At 59.1% G+C, this 12,150-nt stretch overlaps 1 protein-coding gene across 1 annotated transcript in view; it reads right to left on the bottom strand.

Annotated features, from left to right (window-relative positions):
- TRPM1 (transient receptor potential cation channel subfamily M member 1) overlaps positions 1–5,271 on the bottom strand; it is a 30,619-nt gene extending 25,348 nt beyond the window's left edge. Inside the window, 3 exon segments of the mRNA XM_023748232.1 lie at positions 658–737; positions 2,367–2,393; positions 5,197–5,271. Of these exon segments, the coding sequence (XP_023604000.1) occupies positions 658–737; positions 2,367–2,393; positions 5,197–5,271 (182 nt within the window).
- Positions 5,272–12,150: the final 6,879 nt, after the last annotated feature.

The following is a 12,150-nucleotide window of genomic DNA, read 5'->3' as shown; positions in this document are numbered from 1 at the left end:
CCGTCCGACCAGTCGCTATGACACGCACTGACCACCAGGGGGCAGTATTGCTCCGACTGGCAGGTTAGCCTATTGCTGGGTCTGGCCGATTGGGACCAGGCAAGACGGGCCGGACTCCCCTGGAGCCCTCCTGCAGCCCCTCCCTGGCCAGCCAATCTCCCTCGGCCCCTCCCCGGCCTCTGAAATATTTCCTCCAATTAATTTCCTCTCAATGTGCACGAATCCATGCACCGGGCCTCTAGTGTTTTTATGGATTTCGAAGGAAGGAAGGGAGAGGGAGAGAGAGAGAGAAACATCCGTGATGAGAGAGAGTCGTGGGTCGGCTGCCTGCTGCATGCCCACCCTGGTTTTCATTCTGGCTTTGGTCCCAGGAGGCCCTTAGCCGCTGTCTGTGCAGGGCGCCTGCAGGGCTGCCCTAGAGGTTCCATCGAGGGGGCCCAGGCGCCCCTGAGGTTAAGGAGGGACGTTGAGGTGCAGCAACATGAAGACAGGATCTCTCTCTCTCTCTCTCTCTCTCTCTCTCCCTCCCCCTTTCACTCTGTCTAGGAATCAATGGAAAGAAATATCCCCGGGGGGGAGGATCAAAATAAAAGAGTTGCCGGCAACCGGGGCCCCGGGCGGGTCTGGACGGTGGCTTCCCTGCGGCTCCCAGGTTACCTGCTGGGGTCCTTGGTGCTGGGGACGACGAAGACGCACTCCCGCCGGCAGAAGGTCTTCTCGATCCACGCCTTCTGTCCCTGGGCGACAAGGGGGTGGGCGTGAGGCCCGGGTCTCCCCCAGCCACCTCAGCGTCCCTGCTTCCCCGTCTGTGAAATTCACCCGCCCGCCCTTCGCAGGACGGCCGCCCAAAACATCCGCGTCCACCCGGCCGGTTTGGCTCAGCGGGCAGAGCGTCGGCCTGCGGCGGACCGAGAGGGTCCCGGGTTCGATTCCCGGTCGGGGCACATGCCAGGCTGCGGGCTCGGTCCCCAGTGTGGGGTGTGCGGGGCCAGCTCATCCACGATGCTCTCTCATCGTGGGTGTTCCTCTCTCTCTCCTTCCTCCCCTCCCTCTCTGTGTAACCAAAACAAACGTATCTGAAAAGCAAAGAAAGAAAAGAGAAAGCGGCCGAGAGCTGGGCCCGGTGAGACGGAGGACAGGGCCGCGGGACAAAGGCGGGGCCGTGGAGGACACACGCGTGTCCGTCCGTGAGGGGCGTGTCCCTCCGTGAGGGGCCAGACCGGGCAGGGCCGTCCGAGGGCCTTGGGCTGAAAGAACTGGGGCTGCCCCATCTTTTTTTCTTTCTTTTTCTCTTATTTTTTTTTTTTCATGAAGAGACGGAAAAAAAAACCCATCTGCTGCAAACATGACCAATTAATGTTGGTGCGATCCGGGCGGTGGGCGCCCACCTGCTCACTGTCCGGTTATTCTCTGGGCTGCTTTTGTTAAATATGTTGTGATTGATTTCAGAGAGGAAGAGAGAAGGAGAGAGAGAAACATCACTGATGGGAGAGAATCATTGCAACCCGGGCATGTGCCCCGACCGGGTATGGAACCGTGACCTCCTGGTTCGTCGGTCAACGCTCAGCCACTGAACCACCCGGCCGGGCAGCTTTTCGGTGGATTCTGATGGCAGGAGACAGCCAGCGTGGAGCCCGGGGAGGCGTCCCCTGGACTGGAGTCAGGAGGGTTTGACATTCTGGACCATGTCCCCACGGGTGGGGGCGGCCCTACCAGGAGGGGTGCAGGAGGGCGGGGAAGGCTGGGGCCGGGGTGGGGTGGCAGGGGGACCCCGAGGGGCGGGCGGGGCCTGGGCCACAGGACATGGCTTTGGGCCTGGGTGTCTGCAGCCTCGGAAGTGGCTTCTGCAAACACCGGGGGCTGGTTTGCTGCTGGGCGGCCTCTGTTGACTCCGCGGCCTTGAGTCTTTGGGCCAAAATTAACAGCAAACCCCGCCCGCAGCCAAATGACTGGGGACCGGTTTGGCCAAAAGACACCGCCGGCCTCCTGGGTCTATTTCGAGCGCCCTGTCCCCCTGCGGCCGCCTGTGGCCCCACCTGGACTTGGTCTGACCCTTCTAGGCAGAGAATCACCGCCGGGATCCGCGGTGAGCTCAGTGGTTAGAGCACCCGCCCTGGCACCTGAGGGCGGCAGGTTCAGTTCCCGGTCAAGGGCAGGGACCCGGGTGGCGGGCTCGGTCCCTGGCCCCGGTTGGGGTGTGTGCAGGAGGCCACTGATGGATGTATCTTTACCCCATATATCTTTTCCATCGACCTGATCCAATCTAGCCAGCCCTGGTTACTGGTTTAACCAGCCTAATCCATTCCAGCTAATCCCACTACTGGTTTAATTAACCTAAGTAAGCCAATCGAGCCGATCCCACCCACCGAGTTAAACAGCCTGATCCAGGCAGGCTAATCCCACCTGCTGAAGTCAACCAGCCTGATCCGACGCAGCTGCTCTCACCTGGCGACAGACAATTAACGCAGCCGTCCGAGCCGGTTCGGTTCAGCGGGCTGAACGGTCCCGGGTTAGATTTCTGTCAAGGGCACATGCCCGGGTCTCGGGCTCCATCCCCAGTGGGGGGCGTGCAGGGGCAGCCGATCCATGACTCTCTCTCATGTCTCTATCTCCCTCTCCCTTCCTCTCTGACATCAATAAAAATATATTAAATTTTAAAAAAAGGCCCTGACCGGTGTGGCTCAGTGGATAGAGCCTCGGCCTGCGGACTGAAGGGTCCCGGGTTCGATTCTGGTCAAGGGCATGTACCTTGGTTGCGGGCACATCCCTAGTAGGGGGTGTGCAGGAGGCAGCTGATCGATGTTTCTCTCTCATGGATGTTTCTAACTCTCTATCCCTCTCCCTTCCTCTCTGTAAAAAATCAATGAAATATATTTTTTTTAAAAAAGAAGCAGCAGCCAGCTTGTTGGAGCCGGGCGGTGGCCGGCTGACCAGGGCTCATCCCCTCAGGGAATCATCCCAGTCCCCCCCCCCCCCGGCCGTGCACGGGTCCCCTGGCCTCCCCTACGGGCCCCTGTGCAGCCGGCCTCCGCGGGAGAGGAGCTGGAGGCCGCTGGGGGCCGAGCCCACGCCCGGCAGAGCCGCACCGAGCTTACCTGGGCCGGCGGCAAGGCCGGGAGGGTGCAGGCTGGCCTCCCGCGGCCTCCTCCTCGGACGGACGGGGCGGGAAGCTGGCCGCGGAGGACCCTCCCTTTAAGAGCGTCCACATGAGCAGCACGTGAGCGCCTGTGCCCCGGCCGCGTGATCCCAGGCCGCCCGGCCGCCCCATGTGGCATCCCAGGAACTCTGCCTTGGGACCCGGGAGGGGGGGGGGGGGCGGGGACCTCCCCTTTGAAGTGAACCCCCTCCTCCTCCCCCGGCCAGGCCTTCCCTGGCTGGAAACGTCCGTGCGGTCGGCATAATCGAGACGGTCGGAATCACCGGTCCCTCAGATGCCCCTGATGACGGGGGCAGTGCCCGGGCCCCCAGGAGCCGGGAGGAGGCCTCCCTGGCCATTCCCCTCCCCAAACCCTTCTCCCAGTCACCCGGGCTGGGTCAGAGGTCAGAGCGAGCACCGCCCTCACCGCCGCGTGAGTCCCGCCTGACTCTCGTCCTTGCCCCTCCACTGGCAGCAGCCGGCGGGACCCCCACCCGCGGTCACCCCACACTGCCAGGCTGGTAGCTGCGTGCGGCCCTGTGCACGGTCGTTCCGGCTGCAAAACGGCCACCTCCTGCTTCCCTCCCTCCTTCCTCCTTTACCACGGCTGCGTCCCGGCCCGGCTGGCGGGGCTCGTCGGATGAGCTTCGACCTAGGAACCAGGCCTGTGCCCTGACCGGGAATCGAACCCTGACCTCCTGGCTCCTAGGTCGACGCTCAACCGCTGAGCCAGGCCGGCCGGACTGGTTCTCCATCTCTTTATTATTCTCCCCAGATTCTAAAAGGATGGCTTATCCCCAAACAGTCTCGTTAAAAATGTAAGTCGCTTAAGAGGCCTCCCGGGCCCCAGCTCTGCTCTCGGCGGGCTTAGCGGCCGGGCCTGCTTCCCCGGTTCAAGGTTTTATCCGGGGCCATTAATCACAGGACAGCGGACATTAGGAGCACTCGCCTGCCAGCTACTGCGCCCCCTCCCCCTCTGTGAGGCACCTCTTTTTATTTCTAAAATACATTTTTATTGATTTGATTGAGGAAGGGAGAGGGAGATAGAAACATCCATGATGAGAGAGAATCACTGATCGGCTGCCTCCTGCATACCCCCTAGTGGGGATGGAGCCCACAACCCGGGCCTGTGCCCTGACCGGGAATCGAACCCTGACCTCCTGGTTCCTAGATCGACGCTCAGCCACTGAGCCACACGGGCCGGGCTGGTTTGCAATCTTGACCAACGTTGAAGTCTCCTGCCCTCCTCCCCTCTTGTTGAATTCTTTGCCCCCTGACCCCACCGACTGCACAAGCTGGGGTACCAGGCACCCGTTCCGATTTGCTCCGAGTCCCGGGAGCTGCCTGACCCTCCGCAGGGGCTCAGCGTGATCCTGACCCTCACGGAGGCTCTCCCAGACCCCACACGGCGCTCCCCCCAACATGTGATGGGGACCAAAGAGGAGGCGTCGGTCCGGCGCAGAGAGCTCAGGGGGGCGGGGAGAGTCATCCCAGGAGAAGCGATGGGGAGAGCCCAGAACTTCGGGGGGTGGGGGACCGGGTGCCGTGTGGTCCGGGGATCTGCACAGCTCACACCCCAACGCATCCGGCGAGGGCCATGAGCTCCATCCCTGAGGTGGGAGCAGCCAGGAGACCACAGAGGTTGGTCACAAGGTTGGCAGGAAAGGGGGACCACCCCCCACCCCCCGAGAAGGGGTTCAGATGCAGCAGCTCTGAAGGCAGGGCACCCATCCCCATCGGCCGCAGACAGCGGAGGACGGGCGCCCACTGACCAGGGTCCCTCTGCCCTCAGGCCGCCAGGCAACGCTCACTCACCTCCTTCCTCTTTTTTTTTTTAATCCTCACCCGAGGATATTTTTCCATTGCAAGAGAGAGGGAAAGACCGAGAGAGAAACATCGATGTGAGAAAAACACATCGACTGGACGCCCCGACCAGGGCCCAGGCCGGGGAGGAGCCTGCCACCGAGGTACGTGCCCTTGACCGGAATCAGAACCCGGGACCCTTCAGTCCGCAGGCCGACGCTCTACCCACTGAGCCACACCGGCCAGGGCTCACTCACCTTCTGCGACCCCGACGTGGAGCTCTTGAGCGAGCCCCGCTTGAAAGAGCTGCTCATCTTCCTTGGGGAGCCCATGACTGTCCCCTGCACCCCTTGGGTAGGGCCAGACCCCCCCAGGAGGGCAGCCCCCTAGGGGGTCCCCAGACAAGGAGGCCCGGGGCCTGGGAGCAGGCCGGCTGCAGCTGGTCGGCCGGGAGGCGTCACACTGGCCTGGCCTGCCCGACTCCCGTCCTTCTATAACATCTGTCACCATCCGTAATCCCCCCCCCCCGGCCCCCCAGAGGTTTAGCGGGCGCCGATTTAGCAAATGGGAAGCAAAGTGGTGGCTGCAGAGAGGGTGGTCAAATGGGGGGATTTGGGAATCCAGAGAGGCACATCTCCAGGACAGACAGTCCCGACAGCTGGCGTCTGAGCCCGCGCCCCCCGCCCCCCGTACCCACGTGAGCACCAACCCAAATCAGCACCAAGGCCCGGCCTCGGCTCCCGGCTCCCTCCTCCTGGCCAGCAAGAGTGCACATCCCCCTGTCGATTTGGATGAGCTAAATATATTTTTATTGATTTCGGAGAGGAAGGGAGAGGGAGAGAGAGAGAGAGAGAGAAACATCCACGATGAGAGAGAATCATGGATCGGCTGCCTCCTGCATGCCCCACACTGGGGATCGAGCCCGCAACCCGGGCCTGTGCCCTGACCGGGAATCGAACCCTGACCTCCTGGTTCAGAGGTGGACACTCAACCACGGAGCCACCCTGGCTTAATGCACTTTTAATTCTCCGGCCGAGCTTCTGTAAATACATGCATTTTTGCTTTTTTAAAATTATTTTTTATGCATATTTGTTCACATTTCCTTGGTGTGCACATATAGCTTTTGTAACACACACGTATCATTGTTTTCTAATTTTCTGTTGTTGCTGATGCTCCCCCGAGGATATTTTTCCATTGGTTTTTAGAGAGAGTAGAAGAGAGAGGAGAGACACAGAGAGAGAAACATGGATGTGAGAGAAACACATCGACGGGTTGCCTCTTGCACAAGCCCCGACCAGGGCCCGGGCCGGGGATGGAGCCTGCAGCCGAGGTACATGCCCTTGACCAGAATCGAACCCAGGACCCGTCTGTCCCCGAGGCCCCAATGGTATTACTCTTGCCCACCCGCAGGCTTAAGCGTCCTGCATATTGGAGCCTCCGCACAGGGGATTAAAGGCCGGCCGGCCAGCCTGTGGCCGGCTCAGAGCTGAGCCCCTAAATGGAAGCTGGGGATGGTCACCTGCACGGGGAGGGTGAGCCGAGGGGGCAGGGCCCATCTGGCCGCCCGCCTGCCTCCTGTCATGGGGCGAGAGACAGGTGGCCCTGCTTCTTGTCCATGGTCTCCTCGTGTTCATGCCTCACTTCCCTGGTGCCGTTTCGTTTTCCACCCGCGTTCTGCGTGGAGTGGAAGACGATTATTCTGAATTTTTTTAAATATATATTTTTTATTGATTTTTTACAGAGAGGAAGGGAGAGGGATAGAGAGCTAGAAACATCGATGAGAGAGAAACATCAGTCAGCTGCCTCCTGCACACACCCTACTGGGGATGTGTCCGCAACCCAGGTACATGCCCTTGACGGGAATCGAACCTGGGACCCTTCAGTCTGCAGGTCGACGCTCTATCCACTGAGCCACACCGGTCAGGGCTATTCTGAATTTTTGTCGGATCGTTCACAGGTCTCTGTTTGTTGTTGCTGTTTTTACGATCGGCTTTGGGGGTTTATTTTGTCTCTTTGGCTGAGCCATCTTTCCCCGTTTCTTCACGCGCTGGTTGTTTTCTATCATGTTTCGTGCCTTGGAAAGAAGCCCCTCTCCCCGTCTCCCTGGGCTGGCTTCCTGCGAGGGATCCCTTCACCCATCGGCCTGTGGCTGCAGAGTCCCAGGGCCTCTCAGATCCGCTGTAAGGCCCGGCCGGCTGGCGGGGCTCGGTGCTCGGGCGTCCACCTGTGAACCAGGAGGTCGCTGGTTCGATTCCCGGTCAGGGCACAGGCCCGGGTTGCCGGCTCGATCCCCAGTAGGAGGCAGCCGATCCTTCATGGATGTTTCTATCTCTCTCTCTCCCTCTTCTTGCCTCTCTGAAATTAATAAAAAAATATATATTTTTTAGAAAAACATCTTTTGTAAGGATGCATCCATCTGGGTTCCTGTGTGTGATTTGCTAACTGCATAGGTTTGCTGGGTGCCCGTTCCGGGAGCTGGCCGTCTGGCGCCCTCTGGTGTCTGCATGCGGTACTGCAGGTTCTCTGGAGCTGCCACGCGCTGGGGAACTCGCTTTAGGCCTGGGGGGCCCCCAGCATCTAAGGCAGCGGTTCTCAACCTGTGGGTCGCGACCCCTTTGGCGGTCGCACGACCCTTTCACAGGGGTCGCCTAAGACCATCCTGCATATCAGATATTTGCATGATGATTCATCACAGCAGCAACATTACAGTGATGAAGTAGCAACGAAAATAATTTTATGGTTGGGTCACAACATGAGGATCTGTATTGAAAGGGCCAGAAGGTTGAGAACCACCGATCTAAGGGGTGCTGGTTCCATCAGTGTTCGGTTATTTTCAAAAATATATTTTTATGGATTTCAGAGAGGAAGGGAGAGGGAGAGAGAGAGAGAGAAACATCCATGGATCGGCTGCCTCCTGCACGCCCTCCTCCTGGGGATGGAGCCTGCCACCCGGGCCTGTGCCCTGACCGGGAATCCAACCGTGACCTCCTGGTTCATAGGCCGACGCTCAGCCGCTGAGCCACGCCGGCCGGCCGGGCGAGTTCCCCACCCGTTTGGAAGCCCTCATCCATCTCTCTCATCCTCCCACATGGGTCCAGGGCGTGGCCGAACACGACTTGTTTTGGCAAATCGGACGTCAGCAAACAAGACGCGAGCGGAGGCTTGCAAGGCCCCTGCCCCTCAGGGCCTGCCCTCTCTTGCCACCGGGAAGCAAGCCCCAGCTAGCCCGCTGCAAGGCCGGGCGGAGGCCGGAGGCTTCCCAGCCAACGGTCAGGCACGTGTGAGCGAGGCCATCCAAGTCGGTCCAGCCCCAAGGAAGTCACCAGCGAACTCCGCCCGCGTGAGAGGGAGCCGGACAGAACCTGGGGGAGGAGCCTTCGGCTGGCCCCAGCCCGCGAGTCAGGACCTCAGAGACCACTGCTGTGACCAGCAGCCAGACAACAACAACGGATAAGGAACAGGACGCCGAACTATTTACAGATGAACTTCCTGATGTGTAGGGACTCGCTTCTAAAGAAGCCAGGGGGCCCGGCCGGCGGGGCTCAGTGCTTGAGCGTCGACCTGTGAACCAGGAGGTCACAGTTCGACTCCCGGTCAAGGGCACAGGCCCGGGATGGGGGCTCAATCCCCAGTGTGGGGCGTGCAGGAGGCAGCCAGTCCATGATTCTCCCTCACCGTGGATGTTTCTCTCTCTCTCCTTCTCCCTTCCTCTCTGAGATCAATAAAAAAAAAAGAATCTATAATGATAAAAGTGTAATATGCTAATTAGACCGGACAGCCGGACGACCTTCCGGACGAAGCCGGGCCTACGAGGGCCGAGCCCCTGGCACAAAATTCTAGTATATATATACTTTTTTAAATGCATTCACGGGGCCCCTTTCCCACACATGCACCAGGAGCGGAGTTTTCATGAGTCATCCCCTGGGAACATGACGCGGCGCCGGGAGTATCTGTCCGCCGCCCCGGGCTGTGTCGGGCTGTGAGACGTTGCTACGTGCGGCAGGGCCGTAAACAGACATTAAAGGAAGGTTACTTCATGGTCTCATTATGAAGCTTCTGAGCCTCAGAACTCAGCCAGCGTTTACGCGGAGGGAGATCCAAGGAGGAGATAGCCGGGCCTGTGGCCACAAAGCCCAACGTCAACGGAGCCCGGCTACGGGGACGTGTTCCTCACAGAGACGGGCGGGCCTTGCTCTCCTCCTCCAGGGGGTTTCCTGAGATCTCTGCGCTTGTTTGGTGTGTGTGTGTATGTGTGTGTGTGTTTAAATCGTCACCTGACGATACTTCTCCATTTATTTTTATTTTAAAATATGTTTTTATTCATTTCAGAGAGGAAGGGAGAGGGGGGGAGAGAGAGAGAAGCATCCATGATGACAGAGAATCATCCATCGGCTGCCTCCTGCACGCCCCTCGCTGGGGACGGAGCCCGCAACCCAGGCATGTGCCCTGACCGGGAATCGAACCGTGACCTCCTGGTTCCTAGGTCGACGCTCAACCACTGAGCCACACCGGCCGGACAGAAAGCTTTTATTTATTATACGGGCAAACCCACCAGCATGTCCTTCAATAGAAGTTAACGTGGAGACCGATTTAAAATTTCCTCGCATTTATTTTAAAATGACAGTCAAGCCAGTCCTTGTTAACGCGCGTAACATTCATGAACACAGCCGTCTTTTCCCTAAGAATAGTTCGTTTCGTAAGAAGAGCGGCCGTGTTTTATCTTTTTAAAGAAATCTTTGCCGCTGTCTGGCGTACCAGACAGCTGGATTTTTCACATCTGCTTCTATTTCCGTCTCTTCGGATATCACACCATCATGCAGACTCCGGAAAACTCCGTTCCACGGCCACGGGAGGGAAAACGTCTCTGTGTTATTCCTACAATAGGGTTTTGGCTTTGTGGTTCCCCCTGATGGGGTCTCAGGAACCCCCAGGGGTCCACGGACCCCACTTTGAGAACCACCATCCTGACACTCCCTTGCAAGTGGGATCAGCCAGCCAAGAATCCCCATGGCGCTCTGGCCGGTGTGGATCCGTGGAGAGAGCGTCGGCCTGTGGACCGAAGGGTCCTGGGTTGCATTCCATTCAAGGGCACGTACCTCCGTTGCAGGCTGGATCCCCGGCCCTGGTCGGGGTGCTTGGGGGCGGCGACCAATCGATGTGTCTCTCTCACATCAACGTTTCTCTCTCTCTCCCTCTCTCTTCCACTCTCTCTAAACATCAATGGAGTCCAACCAGCGTGACTCAGTGGTTGAGCATCGACCTAGGAACCAGGAGGTCACGGTTCGATTCCTGGTCAGGGCACAGGCCTGGGTTGCAGGCTCGATCCCCAATGGGGGGCGTGCAGGAGGCAGCTGATCCATGATTCTCTCTCATCATTGACGTTTCTATCTCTCTCTCCCTCTCCCTTCCTCTCTGAAATCAATGCAAAACATATATTTAAAAAGAAACAAAGAAAAGCCAGCCCTTGAAAGATCGAATCGTGGAGGAGAGCTGAGGGTCGGATCGCATTTTATTTAACAGAAGACAGTTCCCTCCTGACGCAGGGCTGCGTCTGGGCCCCCACACACAGGCCCTCTCTCTCTCTCTCTCTCTCTCTCTCTCTCTCTCTCTCGCTGGGCTTCTCTGGAAAGCCTGGCCCCGCCCTCCAGGTCCGGGAGCCGCTCTCTCTCTGTTCCCAGTGACCCCGTTTCGCCTTCTTTTGGTTGCGAGTGTTTATTTGGTCTGCCTTGGAAGGGCCTCCGTGCAGCTGAAATCATGTCAGGCGGCCTGGTCAGAGGCGGCCACTTCCTGCCCCGAATGGGAACCCCTCGCCGGGGCCACCGGGGGCCGTGGCCAGACACCTCCCGGGGGCTGCACCCGGCCCTCCCCCACGGGGCCCCCCGGACCACGTCCCCAGCGTCCAGAGCGAGAGGATGCTACTGCGATGACAGACGGGGGACCAGCCTTTGCCCACAATACGATTCCTGCTCATCACCATTTCTTGTTTAATTTTTAATATATTTTTATTATTGACTTCACAGAGGAAGGGAGAGGGCGAGAGAGAGAAACATCCATGAGGAGAGAGAATCACGGACCGGCTGCCTCCTGCACACCTCCTCCTGGGGACGGAGCCCGCAACCGGGGCATGTGCCCTTGACCGGGAATGGAACCCTGACCTTCTGGTTCACAGGTCGACGCTCAACCACGGAGCCACGCGGGCCGGGCCACGCTCACCACCATTTCTGGGAGGGGAGCAAGGGACTCACTTTTGGGGGTCTTAACAGGCACAATTGGACTTTTTACCCCTCTCCCTAGAGCAGGGGAGGGAGGCTTTTTTCTGCCAAGTGCCATTTGGATATTTATAACGTCACTCGAGGGCCGTACAAAATTATCCACTTAAAAATGGCCCACGGGGTGGCTCAGTGGTTGAGCATCAGCCTGCAGACTGAGGGCCCCAGGTTGGATTCCCGGTCAAGGGCACCTGCCCGGGTTGCAAGCTCGATCCCCCAGCAGGCGGCGTGCAGGAGGCGGCCGATCCATGGTTCCCTCTCCTCATGGATGTTTCTCTCTCTCTCCCTCCCTCTCCCTTCCTCTCTGATGGTGCATCATCTTCAGTGCCACCCGGATGCAGAGAAGAACAGGGTGCAGGGAGGTTAGATCCGATGGGGGCGGGCCGCTGAGACCTGGGGGTGCAGGGGGCTCGGGCTGAGGCCCGGAGTCTGCCTGAACCCCATCATCAGCCTCCCTCTTGGCATGGAGCGCCCCCGGTTTCCCGTCCTCCCCCGCTCTGCGTGGGGGCGGGGTGGGCCGGGCTGCTGCGCTCTGACCTGGCGGGGGACTGTGAATAACTGATGCCCACTCTAATGTTTCACCCCATTGTCATCCCCGAGAAACACAAGCCCCTGTGTGCGGCCGGCCAGGGCCCCGGACAAAGGGCTGTTTTTGATGGCCCCCTTCTTCCCCAGGCCTCAGGTCTGTGGGGGTCTCCCCCTGTCCCCCCTCACCACCTCCTCAAGAACATGGCTCGTAAAAATTGTAGCTATGATCTCCCCCCATTCCCTTGGAGTAACTGGTTGATAGATCTTGTACTGAGCGCTGCTCACGACACAAGGGGGAGGGCACGCCTCCAGGGCTGCCCAACACAACTGCTGCGCTATGTCAGAGTTTAAGGGCTTCTGAGCTCTGGTGCAGAGGACTCTCATCGATCAGCTTCTCTAGCTCCTCAAAGTGGG

Source organism: Myotis lucifugus, unplaced genomic scaffold, assembly GCF_000147115.1.
Source record: "Myotis lucifugus unplaced genomic scaffold, Myoluc2.0 scaffold_1214, whole genome shotgun sequence".
Lineage (NCBI taxonomy): Eukaryota > Metazoa > Chordata > Mammalia > Chiroptera > Vespertilionidae > Myotis > Myotis lucifugus.
Note: the sequence above shows the minus strand (reverse complement) of the source record. Positions and strands in the feature narration are given on the sequence as shown.